At 36.5% G+C, this 24914-nt stretch overlaps 2 protein-coding genes across 10 annotated transcripts in view; one reads left to right on the top strand and one right to left on the bottom strand.

Annotated features, from left to right (window-relative positions):
* LOC106874580 (ubiquitin-like-conjugating enzyme ATG10) overlaps positions 1 to 10361 on the bottom strand; it is a 321299-nt gene extending 310938 nt beyond the window's left edge. Inside the window, exon 1 of one of the 2 annotated variants that reach the window (XM_014922365.2) lies at positions 10230 to 10361. In XM_014922365.2, the coding sequence (XP_014777851.1) occupies positions 10230 to 10334 (105 nt within the window). In that variant the 5' untranslated portion in view covers positions 10335 to 10361. The remainder of the gene's footprint in view (positions 1 to 10229) is intronic. The other variant, XM_052970266.1, reaches the window with a different exon arrangement.
* The window catches only part of LOC106874579 (single-stranded DNA-binding protein 3), a 187570-nt gene continuing 172904 nt past the window's right edge, over positions 10249 to 24914 (top strand). For 4 of the 8 annotated variants that reach the window (XM_052970264.1, XM_014922360.2, XM_014922359.2 and 1 more), the window contains exons 1-3: positions 12225 to 12528; positions 17502 to 17574; positions 20422 to 20483. In XM_052970264.1, the coding sequence (XP_052826224.1) occupies positions 12473 to 12528; positions 17502 to 17574; positions 20422 to 20483 (191 nt within the window). In that variant the 5' untranslated portion in view covers positions 12225 to 12472. Of the gene's footprint in view, positions 10388 to 12224; positions 12529 to 17501; positions 17575 to 20421; positions 20484 to 24914 lie in introns of those variants that run through there. The other 4 variants (XM_014922358.2, XM_014922361.2, XM_014922362.2 and 1 more) reach the window with 4 other exon arrangements.

Raw genomic sequence — 24914 nt, 5'->3', positions numbered from 1 at the left:
TAATAAATGAGTATATGCATATATATACGTACATGTATGTACATACCTACATCTACCTGTATATATAGATGCATATCTGGGTACAGGACGTTGCAAACAAAACGTAGACAAAATGAGGAACAGAGTACAGAAAACACACACGCCACATAGAGAACATTTCCTTCATCAGCTGCCACCATTCTAACACTGGCGTTTCGAATAGTTGACAGGATTCTTTCAGTTTCCATCTACCAAATCCACTAACAAAGCTTTGGTTGGTCCGAGGCTATATATATATATATATATATATATATATACATGACAGGATTCTTTCAGTTTTCATCTACCAAATCTACTATCAAGGCTTTAGTTGGCCCGAGGCTATATAAAAGACACTTGCTCAAGGTGTCACACAGTGGGACTAAACCCAGAATCAAGGGGTTGGGAAGCAATATATTGAGTCAGTCTTTTGCTACTCTGGAATTTCGCTTTCGCATTCACAGGGTCCTCAGTGAAGTTTATAACTGAATGCTTTGCCCGATGATTGTTAACGTATCTTTCTACACTTGGAAGATTCTTCAACATGAAACTGCTTAGTAATATGAATTGGTGGTTATGAAACGAAATTTACAATACTGTAAATTGCAAATGAGATTCACTGCTGTATAAGTGACGATGTTTGTTTGCAATTTTCTGCAAAAACAAATATGGACTACAGGAAAAATGTTACTGTGCATGGAAACAAGTTTGTTGGGAATAGGAAGAGCTTCCAGACATAGAGATTCTGCATCAATAAATTTTTTCTGACCCATACATCATCATCATCATCATCGTCGTTTAACGTCCGCTTTCCATGCTAGCATGGGTTGGACGATTTGACTGAGGACTGGTGAAACCAGATGGCTACACCAGGCTCCAATCTGATTTGGCAGAATTTCTATGGCTGGATGCCCTTCCTAATGCCAACCACTCAGAGAGTGTAGTGAGTGCTTTTACGTGTCACCCGCAAAAAGGTCAGTCAGGCGGTACTGGCAACAGCCATGCTCAAAATGGTGTATTTTATGTGCCACCTGCACAAGAGCCAGTCCAGGGGCACTGGCAACGATCTCGCTCGAAAATTATGAAAAATTAGACATTAATACAGTGATAATGATAGTGTGTATATTAAGTTGTATACTTTGAGGCAAAAAAATTTACCAAAAGATTTCATCTGAATGTCTAGTTTAATTTTCCACTATAACTGTATTACTCAAGTAATGATGGGCTAGACTGTTAGAAAAATAAATGAATTGAGTAGTACTGAGGTAATCGCAAAACTAAATGCTCATATTTTGAATGCATTTAATATGCACATTTTGAGTAGTTATGTATGATAGCCGTGCGGGTGGCACATAAAATGCACCATTTTGAGCGTGGCCATTGCCAGTACCGCCTGACTGGCCTTTGTGCGGGTGACACGTAAAATCAACCACTACAATCTCTGAGTGGTTGGCGTTAGGAAGGGCATCCAGCTGTAGAAACTCTGCCAAATCAGATTGGAACCTGGTGTTGCCATCCGGTTTCACCAGTCCTCAGTCAAATCGTCCAACCCATGCTAGCATGGAAAGCGGACGTTAAACGATGAAGATGATGATGATGATATATATATATATATATATATCATCATCATTTTAAAGGACAATGGATGTTAAATGAAGAGGATGATGATAATATATATATATATATATATATATATATATATATATATATATATACACACACACACAAGTAAATTTCGTAGATCTGTGTGTGTGTATATCATACATTGTGTATATATTATACATTTTATTTGACCCAAGTAGTGTTAGAACTTGATATACATATGTTTCAGAACAAAGCATCAATCAAGTACAGAGCAGTAATAAGAAATTAAAATGACAATGGAATGAGAAATTATATCATGACCTTCATTAGCTTACAGCAGTTTCTGCTATAAGATGCAATATACTCATAGTTGAATGATTGTGCATCACACTATTGCTTCAGAGTTTCAAAAATGAAGTGCACTTTTATTTAGGAAAGCATTATATATACATGCATATATATTATCTGCATAAATATATTTACATATGAATATCTATCTATCTATATCTATATCTCCGTAGGATTTTCGAGCGAGATCGTTGCCAGTGCCCCTGGACTGGCTCTTGTGCAGGTGGCACATAAAATACACCATCTTGAGCGTGGCCGTTGCCAGTACCGCCTGACTGGCCTTCATGCGGGTGACACGTAAAAGCACCCACTACACTCTCTGAGTGGTTGGCATTAGGAAGGGCATCCAGCCGTAGAAACTCTGCCAAATCAGATTGGAGCCTGGTGTAGCCATCCGGTTTCACCAGTCCTCAGTCAAATCGTCCAACCCATGCTAGCATGGAAAGCGGGCATTAAACGACGACGACGATGATGATGATGATATCTATATAATATACATATATATCTATGCACTTATATATCTGTGTGTGTGTATATGTATATATGTGTGTTTGTGTGAATATATATAATCACACACACACAAATTTTAGATCTGCTTTCTATGTTTGTGTAGGTTGAATTGCTTGACAAGATCTGACAAGTTGGAGGACCGCATTGTGTGACAATATCTCAGTTTTGACATAATTTCTATGGCTGCATACTCTTTGTAATACCAATTACCTTACAGAGTGTACTAGTTTTTGTTTTCATAGCACCAGCACTAGTGTGGTCACTTTGTATCAGGCAACTGAAAAGGAAATAGAAGACAGGGAGTGTTGATTTTAAGCAGGATCATAAAATTTGTTGAGAGGAACAGACTTATTGTTACAAGAGAGCGGTAGTGGAGAGAGTAACAGGCACTGAATCTTGATGGAGTATGGAAGGGATACAAGATGGGTCCAGTGCTATCTTACATTATGAGGGTGAATATAAAGGGAAAAAAACATGTAAGAAAGAAAGAGATGAGAGTGGCTGTGGGAAGAAAGTCATTAAAGAAAAGAGACGGGTGGGGATCATGGGAGGAGGTTAGTGAGGGAGAGATGAGTGGGTGTTGAGGCAGTGGGGAAACTGTGAAGCAGGGACAGTGAAAGGAAGAGAGGCAGAGGAGCAATTGTTGAATGCAGTGAGAGAAAGAGAAACTGGAGGGTACTACAGAGGTTGGGGAAAGTGCAGAGGATGAAGATTTAGTGAAAGCATCCTGGGTAGAGAAGCTGTTGTAAGAGAAAGAGAAGCAAGTGAATGCTGCATGAACATCCCAAACCACCAACCCACCCATTGTTACCATTTACTCTCTGCCATGTTTGCCCAAGAGAATATGCCATCTGTTGTTATGGTTCCATCCCTTTTTGTGAGGTTCATCTTGAGATTAATTTTCACCACTTAGTCATGTTTTTTTGGTCTTCCTCTTCCACAGGCACCATCCACTATTTCTTTTTCCTTTTCCCGCCACTATCATCATCTATATGTATCATATGCCACCATATCAATGCAGTTTTTTTCTCTTGCAAACTACATATGATTCCTCTTGTACACAAATTTTCATTTAAGTTATTTGTACCATGCAGTTTATGTGCAGTGACATTACACATCCAGCGAAGGATACTTGTTTCAATTCTTTCTAGCCTTCACAAAAACCTCTGCTTTCAAGGCCCAGGTATACCATGTAGCACCAAACTTTGAATACCAGCATCACTCAACTGTCTTTCACTCTGTAAGAGAAGCCCATTGTTGCCCTCAGAAGTAGTAACACCCTGAATTTTTTACACTCCATTTCCCCTCTGGCTACTATGCTTTCAGACACACACCCTACCTCCACTGCCAATTATCTTACTTACATAACAAAAACAATTGACTATTTTTTAGTAAAACTCCTGCCCAGTTGAGAGAAACTATTTCTTGGGTGCTTTTTGAGTTTAATCCTCCTGTACACCAGCCACATATGAAGGCTGCTTTTTCCCCAGCCTGCCTATGATCCCACTATGTTTCTTGTATGTTCATTGTTTACACTGAGCACACTGTATAGAGTTTCTAGTTATTCCTTTTCTGCATAATGATCAGTCATTTTCCTGATGCAGTAGACAGACTCCTGTCTTCTTTTCTATTTAGTGTAACTTTTGTCTTGGCTATGTATACTTTAACATCTTTCAATTCCAGGTTTTGTTCTCACATCTGGAATTTCTTCTCCAAATCTTCCATAGATTCTGTTATCTGATAACAGAAGCAGTCATCAGTATACAGAAGTTCCCAGGGATAGCCAGTCTTAAATCCATCTGTTATGGCTTAGAAGACTATAATAAGCTGGAGAAGACTGAAGACCAAATATATGTAGAACCTGAATTGTATGCTAAATTTCTTGTATTCATTTTAACTGTCATCCTGTTGAGTGCATTCCTGTATGAGAATTTTAGTCATCACTAGCTATTTATCTACATCTAGCTTTCTTAGCACCCACCAGATGTCAGATTAAGGAACTCTGTTGAAAGCCTTCGCTAGGTCTTCAAATTCCAAGATTATTTCAAGCTAAGGTTTTCTTTTGCAAGTGCCTTAATAGGTAGATAGCAAGGGTGATACCCCTTCCTGGTACAAAGCTAAAATACTTCTAAATCAAGGCTTATCCTGTTCCTAATACTTCTAATCTAGATTTATCTTGTTTCTAACCAACTTTGCAAGAGCTCTTTCTGTAAAAACTTTCATGTCCTGCTTTGATTTCTGTAATTTACTCTCTGTAGTGCATTTCCTTTGCTTTTGTAACAGTTTACAATGATGCTGGTGCACCAGATTTTGAGTATCTTGTTTTCTTGTATTACCTGATGAATTGTTTGAGTAACTAGTCTATACCCTATTTCACCAGACATTTTGAGAATTGTTGCAACTATTTCCAAAGGGCCAGCTACTTTCCCTCCCTTCATATCCTTAATCACTCTACCATACTGTTGTCAAGTGAAATGGCTGTTCCCTCTATTGCGGTCTACTTGGGATAGACTCTCTCTCTCGCATTCATTCTCTACCTTCAGCAGCATCTCATTATAGCATTTCCATGCTTCTTTCATTTCAGTGTTGGTGAGAAAAAATTCAGTTATTGCTGGTAAACGCTGCTTCCTTATTCTTCCATGATTCTCTCTTAGGCTTGTCATCTATTCTGAGCACCACATACTTTTGATCCTTGTACTACTTTCTTTTTGCACCTTTTCTTGCTAAGTCTATATTTAATGTCTAGCATCTCATCCAGCTATTTGATATTCTTCTTTGTTATCCCTTTTTATCCAGTTTGCCCTGGCTTGTCTCTTATCTTTTAAAACCTGGTATATAAAACTATTCCAGTACCATGTCACCGTTCATCTAGTTGAGGTCCTGACAAACCTCATATCCAATCTGTGACCTTTAGCAGGGTATCCCATAGGTCTTTATCTCTCCCTATCTCATCAAAATGCTTCAGGAAGTAATTTTCTGAACTTCTGACTGTTTCACAGCTTTTTAAGCTTCTATTTGTTCCATTTTCAAAACGTCTTGAACCTCTGGTTCTGTCTTGCATTTATTCTGGAATCAGTAATTGTTAACCAGTATTAGGTGGTACATTTTTTTCCCAGAGGGAAAACTTGGCTTTCACAACCATCTGTCTAACTGATTTTCTGTTGAGAATAAAGTCTATTTTGCCTTTGTGTTCATCTGACTGGTAGGTAATCAGGTGGCTGGTGTCCTGAAGTTAGCGTTGCAAATGGTTCGGTCATTTGCATTGCAAAACTCTAGGAACCTTGAGCTCTCCTCATTCCTCGTACAATACTCATACATTCCATGCACACCTTGGAAGCCATTCAAGTGTTATGCAACATGTCCACTGAAGTTAGCAGCTTATTTATACATATATTAAAGTGTAGTATATATATAAGTGTAGTATATATATAAATATATATATATATATACACACACATTTGTATATAAGTCAGCCTAAGAAACACACATAAGCTTATGCTTTCATAACGCAAAAGTATTACAAAAATCTTAGAATAGCTTTAGTAAATTAGAAGAGGTGCACCAAAGGAATATAAAGAGACTAAATCAGTTCAGCAGGAGCAGGCTTATATATAATATATATACGAGGAGAAGTCAAAAATTATCTGCACTTTCACCATAACATATCTTTATTATTGTCATACTGCCTTCTGCACATGCGTGCTTACAGTTGGTAGTATTGTGGTCACATGATCAAAGTTTGAGCCTGATCACACCATTTTTTCTTTCTAGCTTTACAGTGTAAGTATGGCCACTCCACTAGCAATGTGCACCAAAGAAGAACAAAGAGCAGTGATCCAAGAGATGGTAATGGTGAACCATTACCATCTCTTGAGTTTGCTGAAACTTCTCATCAGTAGCGGAAGTTGACAGGCAACCTGCTTCCTCTTCATGTATCATGCTTGTCCGGCCACTTTTAAACTTCCCGATCCACTCATACACACTTCTATGTGATAGTGCACTGTCCCTGTATTGTACTAAAAGCCTCTGATGAACTTCAGCACATGACACACCTTTCCATCAGAGAAATCGGATTATTGCTCTTTGTTCTTCTTTGATGCACATTGCTAGTGGAGTGGCCATGCTTACACTGTAAAGCCAGGATGAAAAATGGCAGGACCAGGCTCAAACTTTGATCACAACCACAATAATACTAACTATAAGCACACATGCACAGAAGGCAGAGTGACAATAATAAAGGTATGTTATGGCAGAAGTGCAAATAATTTTTGACTTCCCCTTATATATATATATATATATATATATATATATATACTCTTTACTCGTTTCAGTCATTTGACTGCGGCCATGCTGGAGCACCGCTTTTAGTCGAGCAAATCGACCCCAGGACTTATTCTTTGTAAGCCTAGTACTTATTCTATCGGTCTCTATTGCCGAACCGCTATGTTACGGGGATGTAAACACACCAGCATCGGTTGTCAAGCGATGTTGGGGGGACAAACACAGACACACACACACACACACACATATATATATATATATAAATATATACGAGGGACTTCTTTCAGTTTCCATCTACCAAATCCACTCACAAGGCTTTGGTCGGCTCGAGGCTATAGTAGAAGACACTTGCCCAAGGTGCCACGCAGTGGGACTGAACCTGCAACCATGTCGTTGGTAAGCAAGCTACTTACTACACAGTCACTCCTACGCCTATATATATATATATATTTATTTATTTAAGGTATATTCTATTAGGAATGTAGCAGAGTACAAAACAGAACTCGTTCACCCTTAGAATTACCAAATAGCCGGGTAGTATTCAAAGTCTCGGCTTAGTTGGATGTATTAGCATCAAAGTCAAAGATTTACTTATGGAGACAGCGATAATATATCACCTGAGGAGATATAACTGATCCCATTATACAGGTAAACTGTTGCTTAATTTAAATCCTGTGTATATGTGAATCTATGTTGTATCGAAACATGTGTAGAGTTTATTAAATAGCTGTGTAAACGTACTCCTTCCTGTTGACTCTATTTATTGAATTTATATATGTATATATATATATATATATGTACATACACATATATTTATTCACACATAGATACATGCATATACACACATACATATATCTATATGTAAGGGGCCTTTTAGCTTAATGATTAGAGCACTGTATCTGAGTCTGAGTCTGTATCTGAGGAGTATGGGGTTCGACTCCCCATAGCTGCCTGCTGGCAACTTTTTTTTCCCATCTTCTAAGGGTAAATATCTAATCTTTGTCTCCTGTTTTCACAGCTCTACTGCATTCGAAATTTACATTCTTGTCTGTAAAATACCAACACATTCAGGGCTTCTTAAGTTTGTTTATGACACACACACACATATATATATATATATATACACACACACACACACACATATTCTTTTACTTGTTTCAATCATTTGACTGTGGCCATGCTGGAGCACAACCATGAAGGGTTTTGTAGTCGAAGAAATCGACCTCAGGACTTATTTCTTAAGCCTAGTACTTATTCTATCAGTCTCTTTTGCTGAACTGCTAAGTTACAGGGACGTAAACACAATTTGTCAAACGGTGATGGGGGAACAAACACAGACACACACATATATATGTTAATATAGATATATACGACGGGTTTCTTTCAGTTTCCGTCTACCAAATCCACTCACAACGCTTTGGGTGGCCCGAGACTATAGTAGAAGACACTTGCCCAAGGTGCCACGCAATGGGACTGAACCTGGAACCTTGTGGCTGGGAATCAAGCTTCTTACCACACAGCCACGCCTGTGCCTGTATATAACAAACTTTTTATAGTTTCTGTCTACTGAATTCACTCAAAAGGTACCGGTTAGACTATGATTATTGTAAAAGACACTTCCCTAAGATGCTGAGTAGTGGGTTAGAACCTGATACCACATGGGTGTGAAGTGAACTTTTTAACCACACACACATACCTGCACTGATGTAATATTTGTATTGTTTATCTTTTACTTGTTTCATCCATCGGGATGCAGCCATACTGGGGGTGCTGCTTTGAAGAGTTTAGTTGAACAAAGTAACACCAGCTCATATATTGTGAAGTATGCCGAACTGCTAAGTTACAGGGATATAAACGAACCAACACTGGTTGCCGAGTGGTGAGTAGGACATGCACAACACAAACACATACATACATATACGCCCCCCCCACCACCACCACCATACATACATTATATATATGTGAGTGTGTGTGCGTGCACATGTGTGTACACAGTGGACTTCCTTACAGTTTCAGTCAGCCAAATTTACTTACTCAATATCAGTTTGGCCAGAACTAAAGTAGAAGACACTTGCCCAAGGTGTCAGGCAGTGAGACTCCACCCAAACCCATAGGTTTGGAAAACATACCCCATAACAACAACCTTATGTATATAATACATTAATGCATATATACACACATACATATATGTTTACTTACATATATGTAGTATAATTTATGAATTATTTTATATATACACACATATATATTTATTTACATATATATATGTAGTATAATTATGTATTATTTTATATATATATATATACATACATATATATATAATATATATACACAAATACACACACATATATATATAGACATAAATATATACGTATACGTATGTATATATATATACACACACATATATATACACATATGTATACATACATATACACACATGTATGTATGCATATATACATATATATATATATACATATATATGCATACATGTATACATATATATACATATATGTATACACATACATATATATACATACATATATATATGCACACATATATACATACATATATATACATACGTATATACATACATTATGTATATATATATATACATACATACATACACACACATATATATATATACACACACACATATATATATATATATAGATTACTTGATTAACCATTTCTGGCCTTTCAGCTGTCATTGCTCCCTCTCCCTTTTCTTCTCAGTCTACAGGCCTTAGGTTACCGAGTACTCCAGTGTCATGGGGGAAATGTACCCAGCACACGTTGTAAATTTGTTGGCTATAGGAAGGGCATCCAGCCACAGAAGCTGACAAGTCCAAGCACTAGTATTGAGGAGCAGTAGCTCTTAAGAAGTGTGTAAAATCGCTATGGTCCGTCCAACCCATTTCATTATAAAAGCGAATGTAAAGTGATGACAATCTCTCACTCTCTCTATATATATAATATTTATAATACATACATACATATATATATATATATATATATATATATATATATATATATATATATATAATGTATGTATAAACATTTTATATTTATATTATTTTGTGTGCGTTAATTTTTACATTTTCGTAAGTAACTGCATATACACGTTTTATATATATATGTATATATATATATATATATATATACACATATATATATACACGTACATTTCTATACATTTGTATAGTTATTATGTATAAAGTTTATTTTACATTACATATTTTATTTCACATGTGTGTGTACATTACATTGATATATAACGATATATATATATATATATATATATATACTTAGGATTATATGCATATATTATTATTATATACATTTATTTTAAATTTATTGCATGTATATATATATATATATACATATATATTTATAGTATACGCAATTTTTAGGTATATATACATTTGATTGGGGATGTTGAACGTAAACAAAGATAACGTTATTTTTTGTTGTTTTTTTTTTCCACTTACAGGTACTTTGTGAAGTTGCCAGACGTCGACATTGTCAGCGGAGACTTTCAAGAAGTTGTGTACTGAAGCCAGAAATTCTTCCTCGGAAATCGAACCAGCCGTCATCACTTCATGGATCTGCAATGGACCGGACTTAGGGAAACCCCTTTTCCTTCTAGGTGGGTTAGGTTATAGAACTGTCTCTGCACCGGACTAAAAACGACTACTGTAATGCAAAATATATTAAACATACAATATATATAAGTAAATAATTTTATTTGCCGTTGAATTAAGCGAGAGACAGAGTTCCCGTGGCCAGTAAATAGTAAGTGTTGTGAATTACAAGTCATGTTGGCATCCCTTCCCTCTCTTATAGGAATCGTCTAGAGCCAGCAGTTTCAAGGTACCCCGCCTCTATTCAGTCCGTGGAGTCTCTGTAAATATAGGTCAACTGCTGAAAGCTTTTATTATTTAAATTTTCTTCATTGATCCTACCAGTTCTGGCTGAAATTAAACAGTTAGCATCTCTCTCTCTTATATATATATATATGTATATATATATATATATATATATATATATATATATGGAGAAAGTTGCACCAATCTGTCATAAATACTAATAATTAGTAACAACATAAAATACATCCCAAAACACTTGAATGTACAACACATGTAGAATATTATAGTCTTACTGTGTATCTATAAAACCGCATGCTGAAGCTATATACTCGTTATATATATATATATTTGTATACACGCATATTTGAATGAGTAAATATTAATGTATGTATATATATATATATATATATATATATATATATATATATCTCATACTCATTTAAGGGTATATTTGTGTGTAAAGCTTATGCAAGCACATCTTAATTGAAAATATAAGAAAAGTTACTAAAAGAGGGTAAATAAAGAATTAGTTCTTCACTCATATTTTATATATATTTCACAGGAAGAGGGTGTAAGTTGGAATTATGCTGGCAACCGAGTAAAAAAAAAAAAACTTTCCAAATATTTTTTGAATTCCTATTTCGTATTTCTTTTTTTTTTTGGCTTTGCCTTTTTTTTTCTGCAGTGAAGAAAAGAAATAATTAAGATGAAATAAGTCCAGTAAATATTGCATTGATGTGGCAAACGATATTGTTTAATGACAAATTGTAATGTCGTTTGTTTGAGACTCGAACAGAGACCAGAAGTCGTCATGCGGCACTTCTACATTAATAATATTAACGGTGAAAATAATGATTTCTTACATTTTTAATAATGATAATAATAATGATGATAATACTGTTTTCTCTCTCCCCCCCTCTTCACATGGAATACGTAATTGTATTTTATTCACTTAACGAAGGAAAATATTTTATTCTACGTGCTCTCTCCCCTTCGCTGCGTGTATGGAGCAGTGAGAGAGGGGCAAAGTAAGAGTATGTATGTGTATGTCACCCCGCTCTCTGTCTAAGAACATATGTGTATGTATCGTAAATACATGTGTTAATAGTGTATGTGAGTGCCATTTTAATACTTGTGTGTATAGGCATGTGTGTAGTGTAGTTCTAGTGTCTACATCTGTGTGTATTGCTTATGTGTATAGGGGAAGAGTGGTAGTATGAGTGATAGAGAGAAAGAGAATAATCGGTTAGAGGAAGGAGGCTGAGTAAGCGATAGAAGCGTGTAAGAATTTAATAGAGAGTGCTTTGCTTATGAAGGGCAGTGAGTAGTAGGTGAAGTATATATGACATAAAAAAGGAGTGTGTACTTGTATTTATCTAGAGAGGGTATGCAAGCGAAGGGGAGGAGTGAAAGAGTAGAAGGTGGAGTGAGAGCAGTGTGTACGTGTATAGAAAGAGGTAAGTTGTATAGAAGGGGAGGAAAGAGTGTGGGTGTTTATTAAAAAACCATATGTAAAGAGCGAGAGAGAAAGAAAGAGGAGTAGATGGAGGAATGACGTAGTTAGAAAGGAAGTTGATACATATTTTATAGAGAGGGGTAAAGCTGTGGAAGAGGAGAGTGTAAGTGTAGTTGTATGTATGTGTTGGGGGATGAAGTGGCAGATAATTGGCTGAGCGCCAATCAGCCTTTGTCAGTCTAGCAGCACATGATATCGTAGCCGACTGTTTCAAGGTGCTCCAAAGTTACTATAATTAACTACCCAATCGTAACTTGCCTTTTGACAGCTCTCCTTGACGTTGGCAAGGCAACGGGGTCAGTGTCGTCCTTGATGGCTTGACAGGTGCCGTGACACTTCAGCTACAAGCATGTACGCCAAAGGGAAAGGCTCTACAGTGCCGTCTGATGCTCAAGCTAGGGAAAAGTAAGTACTACTACAACCACACCGCCACCACTATTATTATTATCATCATCATACCTCTCTCTCTCTCACTCACTCACTCTCTCTCATTCCTCGATCTCTTTCGACCTCCCTCCCTCCTTCCTCTCTCATGTCTTCGCTCCATGTTTCGATGTCTTTAATTTCTTGTTCCACTTGCTGTTGTTATTGTTATGATGGTTATTGTTGTTGGTATTCGACATGTCTGTATGTAGCACGTTTGTTTATATGTATCCTCCCGGACCGAAGCTCTTCGTTTCGCAGGTTTGTGGAGCTAGGTAGGATCTCGGCTATTAGGGTAAATAGACAAAAACACACATGTAGCCAAGGGTTTTGTTTTAATTAAACCTCCCTCACCTTTCTAAAATGAACCACCTGACGATCTTAACTTCTTTATTTGTTTATTTACTACCCATTCTTCCCCCTCATTCATTAATTTACAACTCGGGTCTTTAGTTACTTTACATACAACACCGAATCCTGAGCTTTTCTTTCAGGATTCCAGGGGCCCCTATCTAACCCTATTTACACTTTCTAACCATCTACCATTCTTATTCCTATTTCATATCCATAAAGTTAGTACTAATTACATACCAGAATTGATTCTATTCTCTCTGTTCCTTGGGTCTAATCAAAACAAATAATTTTACTGCATTAATATTAAATGAAATTAAGCCGAGATTGTCGGTTCAGTTTCACTTCATATGATAGATATTATTAACTCTAAAGAAACACATCGACACTACAACATTGTATCTGTCCATCCCATATAAATCTCTTGTTCCTGTATGTAATAGAAAGCAGACCAACCACCAAGCCTATAGCTTTAGTGGAAAAGACCCAAACGAGTTTTTTTATTGCTGAATTCACTGCTGTGGTTTGAAACTTCACTTTTAATCTTTTATGTCTACGTGTGTATGTTAGCGAAGTTAAGTACCAGTAATATACTGCGTTGTTCATTAAACTTAGGATGATATATGTTGGTTTAGTGGTATTCTTATTCCGCTATGAATGAATGCCCTATGTATAAAGGTGTGCGTTTTTTAAACAGGGCCATGGTGGTTGTAATCAAGTTAATTGCATGTTGATTAACTAAATAAAGTGCTGCAGTTTGGAGGGTCAGTATTTGAAGGGATTATTTATTGATAGATGTTTGAGTATGTCCAGAGAAGGGGTAACAAACGGCTGCTTAGCAATTGCAGGGTGCGGGGAAACCCTGGCTGTTCTTGTTAGTGGCGGCACCCAACAATAAAATTATAAAAGAAGCGGTCCTTTACGGTCAACACAAATAAAACTTCTCGATACGCACACATGTACACACTTTCAGTCACATTGCATGTACATACATTACAACCGGTCTCATAACACCACATGTATAAACACATACATACAGCCGGCTTCACAACACTACATACATATAACAAACATAGCTTCGCTGTAAGCCGGAGATTGTATGGTGGCTCGACTTGCCAGAATTAGCCATGAGAAACCAACTTCAATTTATTCCCCCACTGCGTTAAAAATTAATAAAAAAAACAGGCATTGAATAATGTTGTCCAAGGTATATTTATGTCTGAAGAAAAAAAAAAAAAAAGATGGAGTTGGTTGTGACTGAAATGGTTTTCTGACCATTGGTCTCCTCATTACATGTTTACCTGGGGCTAAACAGCACGATACAAACATCACACAAGCAAACGCCTCAGCCACATTCTGCCATGCTAGAATAAGGTATGCATTGGGAAGTGTGTATCCCTTATTTCCAAAAGGATACATGGTTGCGACTGGAGTACTTTTTGATCATTGGTTTTACTCGATCATCGTTAACCTAGTGTTAAACAACGTTGCCTATGTATACACATTGGACGGGTCAGTGAGGAAACCGATACTCTGTAGCTCGTCTTGTTAGAAATAGCAGCCAAATGCCATCGAGAATTCCTGCTCCCTGAAATATACACAACAGGCAAATCACTTCAATGTATGTACAGCAATTACGAGCCAACTAGAGACTATCTGGTACAACTTGACCTGTTTAGTAATAGCAGTCAAACGCCCATCAGAATGACTTAAATAAAGAAAAGAACACATTAAATAAAGTAATCGTAGATATCCCTAAACGAAGAGGATGGTCGCGACTGGAATGCCTGTGATTATAGGTTTGCTCAATCATAGCTAACTTAGGACCAAGTCACAACATACAACCACAGATTTAAACAACAGAACCACACTACCACTTTGAATCCCATCGTGTCACGTACTCACGTAGCCTCACTAAGTACCATATATTCACACGTACACACTATGCCATGTATATACACATATATAAAGCACAGACTCACTTCATCGTTTACACATAGCATCACACTATCACATACACCACACGACCTCATCATTTCACGTACGTACACACAGCCTCACTATACCATGTATACAAACCTTCATTACTCCTCATATACACAGCTTCATTACAACTTGTACTCACACAGCATATACTGCTAAACCCTTAATGGACGGGAAACTTAAGTAATCCCATAAACCGGCCTTCCCCATTTTTGATATATACTGCATCTTAGTAGTGTGTGCTTCTTTCGGATTTATGTTTTTTACAAACGATCCTATATATATATATATATATATATATACATACATACAGTTTTCAGTTCATATTCACATAACCTCAATACGTCAAATACATACACACACATATATATGCACATATATACAGCTTCAGTGCACCATGTACACACTGATGATTTTTGTGTTACTCGACCTGCTAGAAATAATAAAAAAATTGTCGTATTCTCCTAATTTCTTAAAAATGTGGACACTTGGGTTCCCTGCATTTACGAAAAAGATGGGTTAGTTACGACGGGAATGCCTTTAATCAATAGATTTGCTTGATCGAGCTGACCTGAGGCTAACGACATCTGCCTCTCACATCCTCTCTCTGCCAACAGGAGGATCTTCATGGTTACTGAAACGTCCTAGAAATAGTAACAGAACACCCCTTCAGCCGCAATCTGCTGATGTACAGGAAAGGGATATAGACAATGTGCTTACTCTCAAAATGTGGGATTGTCATGGCCGGAATGCGTTTGATCATAGGCCTGCTCGCCCAGGGTTGACCTGGAAGTTAAACCACAACATACACACTCTGTCTCATCCCTCAACACATATACACAACCTCACTAACACCACATACACAGTCTCGATATACTTGCACCACCACGTTAAATACGCACACAAACTTCAATTAGATAGTCTGACCACTCTACACGTTTGTATGTGTGCATATATATATATATATATATATATATATATATATATATATATATATATATACAGTGACCATTACTAGGACACACAGACAGACACTAAAACACTGACTAATATCTGAAATTTCTATTTCCCTCCCAAAATTTTACTGAGTCTCTCTCCTCTTCCTCCTCCACATCTTGTTGTTGCTGCTACTGCTGCTGGCTTTGTTGTTATTTCTCCTGTCTTTATTGTTGCACTACTTTATTATTTAGCACTTTTCGATGTCTGTCTATTTCTCTTTCTCTATTTTCCATTTCTAAGATGCAATAAATATAAGTAAAGCCAACCAACCCAGTGTTATCCCTTTCTTTAACATTCTATTATTGTTACCCCGCCTTTTCTTCATATTTGTATCCTCTCTACCTCCACGTTTAATTATATTGTTATCCCTACCCAGCATGTGTTAAATCTCTTCTTAATTTTCTACTCCGTTCTCCTTGTTACTGTGTCTTCTTTTACCCCTTATATTTATTTGTTACGTTTAAAACCTTATTGTACACCACCTACCTTGCTGGTTAAAAGTGTGCCCAGTTGCACCTTTAGCTTTTTTTTGCATTAAAGTTTGTACTAATCTTGTTATCCCACTTCTGTTAAACATCTCTGATTAACTTCCCTCGTTTTCATATGTATTACATTCTTTTCCTTGCTTGTTAGCCCTCGCTATATTTCCTATCCTTTTCCTTTATTCGTGCCCAACCGTATTATAATCATTATTCCTCTTAATTGTGACCCATTTTTATTTCTTCCTATTCACCTCTTTGTTTTACGTTGTTGCCCTATATGGCCTCTGCCTGGTCATTCTAGATGCTAGAAATACTAGTAAAAATCTTCAAATCACAAGCTAGTCTATTTTTTTTTAACGAAGAACATCGGAAAGTGTAGTTTAGGTATACTGTCTTAATACACAGGGTAGTTACGAGTGGAACGCCTAGGTCTGCTTCATCAGATCTGACCTGGGACTAAACATCGTCTGTTATTAATCTTCAAACGTTATCCTCTTCCTAAAGAAGTACCGTCCAGTTTTTCTCCCCTTCCCTCAGCAGTAACATTACCCTCATGTCCCTTTCATAAACCACCCCATAAGATGTTAGCCCCTACCACAACTGTCCAAACATGTCTTAGCATTTAACATTTGAAATACTTCAGCTATAAACATGTGGCAAACACCATCATTCATTGCTCTTAATTACTACTACTACTACTACTACTACCACCACTACCATAGTATGCTTGTGTTCTCAATAAAATATTTCTGTGTGTGCATATGCATATGTGTGTATATGTGTATATATGTGTATGTACATGTGTGCACGTGTGTTTATGTATATGCATGTACATGTATACGTATGTGTATATGTATTATACATGTGTGTGTGTGTATATATATATATATATATATATATGCATGTATTCTGTCAAGAAAATAAACACTTGTATACATCTATAGATGTGTCTGTATATTCTTGCCTAGTTGTTTCTGTGTATATACACTTCGTATACACCCCTTCCTCCAAAACTTTGTATGTATATATGTATATACCTATATACACATGCAAACATCTACCACTTTATTTTTCCAGCAGATTAATGTTTTCATGTTTGATTTAACCAGTATAAATATAAACCACTTTTTGCAATTTCAGGTTAGCATTATATGTCTATGAATATTTACTACATGTTGGAGCTCAGAAAAGTGCACAGACGTTTTTATCAGAAGTAAGTATAAATTATATTTATGGCACGCACCCTTACATTTGTTTCTCGCTGGGTCATCTGCCTATGCCCTCTGTCATATTTTACTACGCGACACTTGGCTGCTCATCAATCTCTGGTCCCCATGTTTAGCACACAGTCCTCGGCTGCTTACTTTTCCCATCCAGTCTCTTTTTACAGAATGATCCTCAGCTGGTCATCTGCTCACGGTATCCATGTGTGCAACTTGGTCGTCGGTTGCTCATATAACTATGATCTCTGTTTTACCACATGGTCTCTCCTGGTTCACTTTGGTAACTGCCCCATAATCTCCCTGGTCTTTGGCCGTTTTACCATAGTCTTTTGGTCATCTGCCCGTGGTCTCTATAACATGGTTCCTATCTGGTTATCTACCCGTAATCTGTGCCTTCTTACAACATGGTTCTGGTGATCTAACCATAGATCTACTTTCTTCGCCATGAGCCAGTCAATAAGTCACCATATAGCCACTCAATCCCGTTAGAATTAGCAGCCAGGTCTTCAAATCACACTCTTCTGTCTTATATGGCATTAACAGATTAGTTTTATATATAACATGGATTAGTTGTGCTTTGATCATAAGACTGCTTGGTTAGTGTTGAACTAGAACCAAACAGCAACCTGTGTTACCACATGGTTTTTTCGAGGTCATCTACCCAAAGTCTCTATCTTTTCTTTATTACATGGTTCCTTTCTTGTTAGCTACATGAAAGATTATTCTTTGCACCATTGGTTCTCACTTGGTTTCTACTTCCTTTATTATCTACACATGGTCTCTACTGTTTTTGCATATGGTCTCTACTGTTTTCATTACTTGAACCTCACTTGGTCTCCGTTCATTGTCTCTTGTGTCTTTACTAATTGGTTCTCACCCAGTCATCTACCCAGGGTCTCTACCATTGTCACCACTTACTCTTTTCTCACTTGGTCATCTAATCTTGATCTTTAACTTTACAACTGGGTCTTCACTCAGTCCTTTACATATTGTGGTCAGTACTTTACCACATGGTCATCATCTAGTTTCTACTGGTTATTGCTTAGTTATCACCTGGTAACCATGCTCCAGTTGGTAGTTTCTGAATCACCTCCATCACTGCCAACACAAAAACATTTATAGTCATTCAGCTCGCTAGAAATAGCAGCCATGTTTTCTTTTGTTTTTCTTTTCTTGTTTGTTAAGAGCTTAGAGAAGGAAGAGAAGTGCCCATGACCCTTGTTAGGGGCCCTTCGTTACTGTTGAAAAGAAGTCATCCTCATACTGGAAACCTGACCCTGAATGAGTGCAACACAGTGGACCCTAATAAAGGCAGCTAAGGGCTAGATGACCCGTGTTAAACCAGGCAATGATGTCTACCAACCTGCCATATTTAAGGCAGGGCACATTAGATAATGTTGTCCTAGATACACTTACATCTGATTAGAAGACAGGATGATCATGACTGGAATGCTTTTAAACATAAGTTGCTCAGTCAGAGCCAACCTGCAGTTGAACACCAACTCCGTTACTAACAGTCATTAAATATCATCATAGTGACTTTGAAACTGCCTTTTTAATTTGTGTTTTTTAAATATTCTTTACATTTGGGGAAAGTCATATTAAAGTCTATAACCACTCTCACCAGTTGTGATTCCTGTTTTGTCTTTTGGTTACATTCCTAAATGCTGTTAATAATACATATCTTCTGTCTAGTTGTAGGGTCCATATTGTCATGGATTGGTGACAAAAATATTGGTGCATTTTTTTTCTTTTATAACATAAGTACAGACATGACTAAATGGTTCCATTGAATAGCACCTTTTGGCAAGTGTTTTCTACTGTAGTCTTGGGCCAGCTAAAGTCTTGTAAGTGAATTTGGTAGATGGATCTTGAGAGAAATCTGTTTTATATACATGTGTGTATGTTGTTGTGTGCTTGTATTTCTTTGTTGGCATGGCTCAAAGGCTGTAAACGAGTGTCACTGTCACACAAGCAGTGTCCTTCATCCTTTGTTTCCAATCTGCCATGAGAACATGTCCAGCCATGGGGAAATATTACCTTGCTTGGAAACAGGTGAAAGCGACCTGTAAGTGCATTCGGCCATGGAAAATATGCCCCAGTGGATTCTGTGTGATCTATGCAAGCTTGGAAACGTGGACACCAAAATGATGATTAAACTTTTTTTTCATCAGTGATCTAAATTAAAACTTTTCATCAAAATTTCAAGTTTACTTTTGTTCTGATCACCAGCTTAATTAATGACAAGTTGTTTTACTAAATTCTTCCTTATTTTCAAAATTAATTGAAGCAAAGGCATCTTATTTCAATAAAAATGGTAACAAAAGGGTTAATCGGGGTTTGAAATATGTAAATCAATCCCTGCTTGGAATTGACTCCAAAATAGAAATTGGTGAATAAGAGTTAGTGAAAATAACTACGAGAGCTAGCTAGATCAATGGTCCTCAACCAGAGGCCATGTAAGATTTTTAGGGTCCATGCAACTAGAGTAGTAAATTAGAGACTCACAGTAGTATATTAAGGGTGCATGAAAAATTTTTGCTTTAAATGTATTTATTGCAAGAGACCTCTAAATTTGAAAAACAAAATAGGAATAGAACAGTAATCATAGAAAATGGTTGAAAACCACTTAGATGAAATCTCACAGCCTACTATTTCCTATTTTAATCTGATAAGCGGTGTTAATAAATAAGTACCAGTGAAACATTGTAGTTGCTTTCCTCAATTGTACATACTTCCCTGTCAAAGTTGGACTGTCTGTCCTGTGGTAAAGGCATGCAGGCCACAACATCACACAATCTCTGCCTTGTAACTCATTCTACCAATTTCTGTTTCAGATTCGATGGGAAAAAAATATTACATTAGGTGAACCTCCGGGATTTTTACATTCATGGTGGTGGTAAGTGTATATATGTATATAACCAATTTTATTGTGTGTATATGTATATTTGTTATATATTGTAAATCTTAATTTGTGTAGCGGTTGTCTTTAGTGTGTGCATGTATATTGTAAACCGTGATTACTGTGTAGAATCTCTGAGTTGGTAAAATATATATGTATGGAATCTATAGCTACTCGGATCAGTGTGTATGTTTTATTGTGTTTAATATTTAGCATGATTGTTGTGTGCATGCATGTATACTCTATACATGTATGCATATAAAATGAATGTATGTATGATATACATATTGCATATCTGATCACTGTTGTGTGTGTGTATATATTTTTACAATCTTGGTCTTAATGTGTATGTATTATACATCAAACTCTTGTCACTGTGTATAGAGTGTATATATTTGTGGAGAGCAGTGCTTTATGTGTGTGCATGGGTTATGTTAAGTCTCATATTGTGTAGAGTAGTGTTTATGTATCACTGCATGCACATGTTGGAATTATGTATTGCATTGTGGGGTGTTTTCGTGTGTGTGTGTGTGTATATATATATATATATATATATATATATATATAGTGTATGTATATGTATTTTCTGTACACAATTTATCTGGTACCTGTTTATAATATATGATAATGTGTGTATACGAAATGATAAATTTGTATAATGTCTCTAATGGTTGTGTGTGGTGTGTAGAGATTAGATATACCTCATTACTGTGGCTTCAACGTAAACTATTCTGATTTCCTTCACTATCTGTTATCCATCCCATTCTGCCCTTCTTTAAGTCTCACATTAATCAACCTCCTTCATCACTAACCCTCCATCTTTACATCACAGGATCACTGTCACCTCTATCTCTCACATTCCACCAACATTAATTCAGAGAGAGAATCCTGATATAAGCACTCAAATCGAGAAATGAAAAACAAATCTTCTTTCAAATTACATATCTTAGCATTTTAGAAAGGGAACATGCAAGGTAGTGTATTCCTACAGTTAAGTAAAGAAAAACACAATGGAATGTTGATATGACTACTATGCCTTTTGATCTTAGGTCTGCCTGCTTTATCAGAATTGTCTCTGGATTAAACATCAACATTAACCCTATGGAGGAGCTTTAACTTGCTAGAAATTGTAGCCAAATCTCTCTAGAATCATGCATCGTCTTTTAAAAGAAAAAGAAAAGTATTGTATAATGTCTAATATTCAACTCTGTCTATGGTCATGGTTTGAATACTCTTGATCATAATTTTGTCCATGTCTAAATAGCAGCAACCACCAACTTCCTGCATTACCTTCCAATACCACCCGTCTCCACTCAAGTGTTGTGTATTAGAGAAATATGTACTTGTACTGAAGATGTTTGTGACTAGTGGAGTGTGACTGGATAATGTAGTGACTCTCTTGTGTCAACTGCTGTGGCAGTGACCTAGGTATTTGGTGACTTGGTGTGTCTGGTACAATGTGTGACTTTGACATGTAATATCTAGTGTGGAGTGTGCCTGATGTGTCACCATAAATACTTATCCATTAGATATGTAGGCCCTAGTTTGTTTGTGTAAACCTTGTGCTTTTAGAGTCTAGAGAGTGTAGGGTGTGGATATTTAACCCTTGCTCTACATAATGGAGCTTCCCTGGGTACATCAGTGATGTAATTCCCTGGGTGCAGGTCTGTATTGAACTCCAGAATGTAGGTTTGTATGATGTAAACACTGTGTCTGTGTGGTGGAAACATAGGCTGTTGGTCTTTGTTGCAATCTTACGGTTTGGATCTGTGTGATGTAACTACAGGAGGTGGGTCTATTATGTTACTTCATGGTGTGGATCTGTGATGTTACTCCATGGGGTGGACTTTTGATGTTACTTCATGGCGTGGGTATGTGTGATGTTCCTCCAAGTTGTTGGTCTGTGTTGTATCCCATGATGTAGGTCTGTTGGACAATGTGATCTGGCTACAAGATGTTACCCCACAGCTTGTTACTCCATATATGGATCTGTGTTGTAATCTCAGTGTAGAGGTATGTGTGATGTAACACATGTATATCGTGTGTGTGTGTGTGTATACTGAGGTAATGTCTTGTCTGTTGTGAATGTATGGTATATACTAGCCTGCATGGAAGCCTCTACGCTGTATCTGGTCTGATGTTTGTGGAGAGCAAGTAGCATGTGGCAGTGTACATGTGTATATATATTTATATACATTCTCGTAGTTTTGTGTTCATCCTACCCCATGTTCCTTCGTTGCAATATATGTGTGATCCTCTAATTAACATTACTACTATTGCCTTATTCTGTTTCATGTGGTGAATGGTGGGGGTTCCAGTTAGCTCTGTAGTGCTCTTTATCCACACTGCCACCCTACACTTTCTTTTCTCCCAGCATCTCACAAACACGTGTATATATATACACATGCATTATATATATAATGTGTGTGTGTGTAAATGTATGTATGTGTGTGTCTGCATAGTTTGTGGAAGTTTACTGTTTAACCAAACTTTTTTTTTTTTTTTTGTCCATCCATCATTCACTCTTACTACTCCCCCTTCCTTCATCCTCCTCCCTCTATAAAGTTGTCTCTTGTTTACTTCCCCCTTAATCCTTGTTATTATCCGTCCTCACTCTCCTATTCCTCCCTCTATCTCGCTTCCTGTCCCTACCCCCATTCTCTACTATCCCATTGTCTGCCAAACAACAATGCTTAAATTTTTATAAATCATTCATAAAATCTCAAAACATCCAATATCAAACCTATACAATTAACGGCCAGAAATGACCTCTCTCCCGTCTCTACTAAAATCCCAGCGATTATCAATAAAAGCTTAATCTCCGAACTTAATCAAACCCTGATTAACAAAGCTTTTCTCGTTGCCAAAATATCTTACAACCTCTGACCTCAATTCTTCATATCTACTCTGTTAGCCACCGACAAGCTTCTGGCTTGTTTTTTGTCTCGCTAAAATGTCCATTATATGCTAGCCACTAACCTTCCACGATGTGACCATTTTCTCTTGTTTATTATATACATCACTTGTCTTTATATTTCTTCCCCACCTGCCGCCATATTGCTGTTCTCTTCACTTCCAGTGTTTCACCTTTCTTCCTCTATTCTCTCTTTCTGTATTCACTTCTCTTGTTTTCTCTTATATGCTGTGCAAATCGACTCTACTACAGCCTCTCTCCACGAGCCACCGAAGGTACCTCTAATGTGGTCGCTGGACTTGTTAGAAATAATAGCAAGATCTTCCCACAAATTACACCTCTCTTATTAAAAAGGACGCACCTTGGGCAATGTTTTCTAGATTGTATAAGAGAACGGGACAGTCATGACTAGAACGCCTTTGGTCATAAGCTCTGCTCGATCTTGGGACAAACCAACAAACAGCTTTAGACATTTCTCTGTCAGTTCTTTTAGGTTGTCCTTTCCATCTTGTGTTCATTTCCTATAGTTGTGTGTTGAGTTGCTATGTAAGTTTCCATGCTGTTTGTGTAGATGTCTATTACACTACAAAATACAATGTATGTATGTGTAGATGATGGTTTATTATATTACACGTTCTGCTTGCTAGTATACATTGTTGTAAAATCCATTGTGATGGTCATGTGTGTATGTGTAACATATATGGAATATAATAATAAACATTAAAGACTAGAGTTCGTATGTATGTACACGGTGTTATTTGCATATATTGTAATGAAATAGTTTAATGTTAAAAAGACGAACCTGTCAGTGTGTATTAAAGATACTTTTGTTACATAGGATGCTAGTATACATTGTTATACAGTGTACATAATTTTGTTATATATCGTGTCGATGTGTATAATAAATAGTTTAAAGTCTTCCAAAATTTTATTGCAAATATAATATAGTTACTTTATGTATATGAGTGTGTGTTCATGCATATAAATATGTATACATTTTATGGATGTATTCGCACATGTATAACAAAATGCTTATAAAAATGTATACTGTTATACATGTATAATGTACCTACTTGTAACAGCCTATGTTTATACAATGTTTATTCATGATTGTGTGTATATATATATATACATACATATATATAAACATGCATGTATCAACGTAGCTGTCTTATTAATACTGCATCAACTATTGTTTATGGCTATTCAGTATTCTCACATGTATGTATAATAATCAGGTATGTTTTATAACTGTAAATGTTATACCCACAATAATTTAATGTATTAGAGACTACATATAGGCTTTATTTAATTGTTACAGTAATATATTTTACTAAACGATATATCCACTTTACCATGAAGATTTATTGTATGGTTTTTATACGATGAAGTAAACCTTTACCGTGCGTGTGTGTGTATATATATATATATATATATATATATATATATATATTATACAAATAGAAGACATTGAAAAGTGTGTAATATACACACAAACATCACAATGGTGATTT

This window comes from Octopus bimaculoides, chromosome 8 (genome assembly GCF_001194135.2).
Source record: "Octopus bimaculoides isolate UCB-OBI-ISO-001 chromosome 8, ASM119413v2, whole genome shotgun sequence".
Lineage (NCBI taxonomy): Eukaryota > Metazoa > Mollusca > Cephalopoda > Octopoda > Octopodidae > Octopus > Octopus bimaculoides.
The sequence above is the reverse complement of the archived record's forward strand: the minus strand, read 5'-3'. Positions and strand labels throughout refer to the sequence as shown.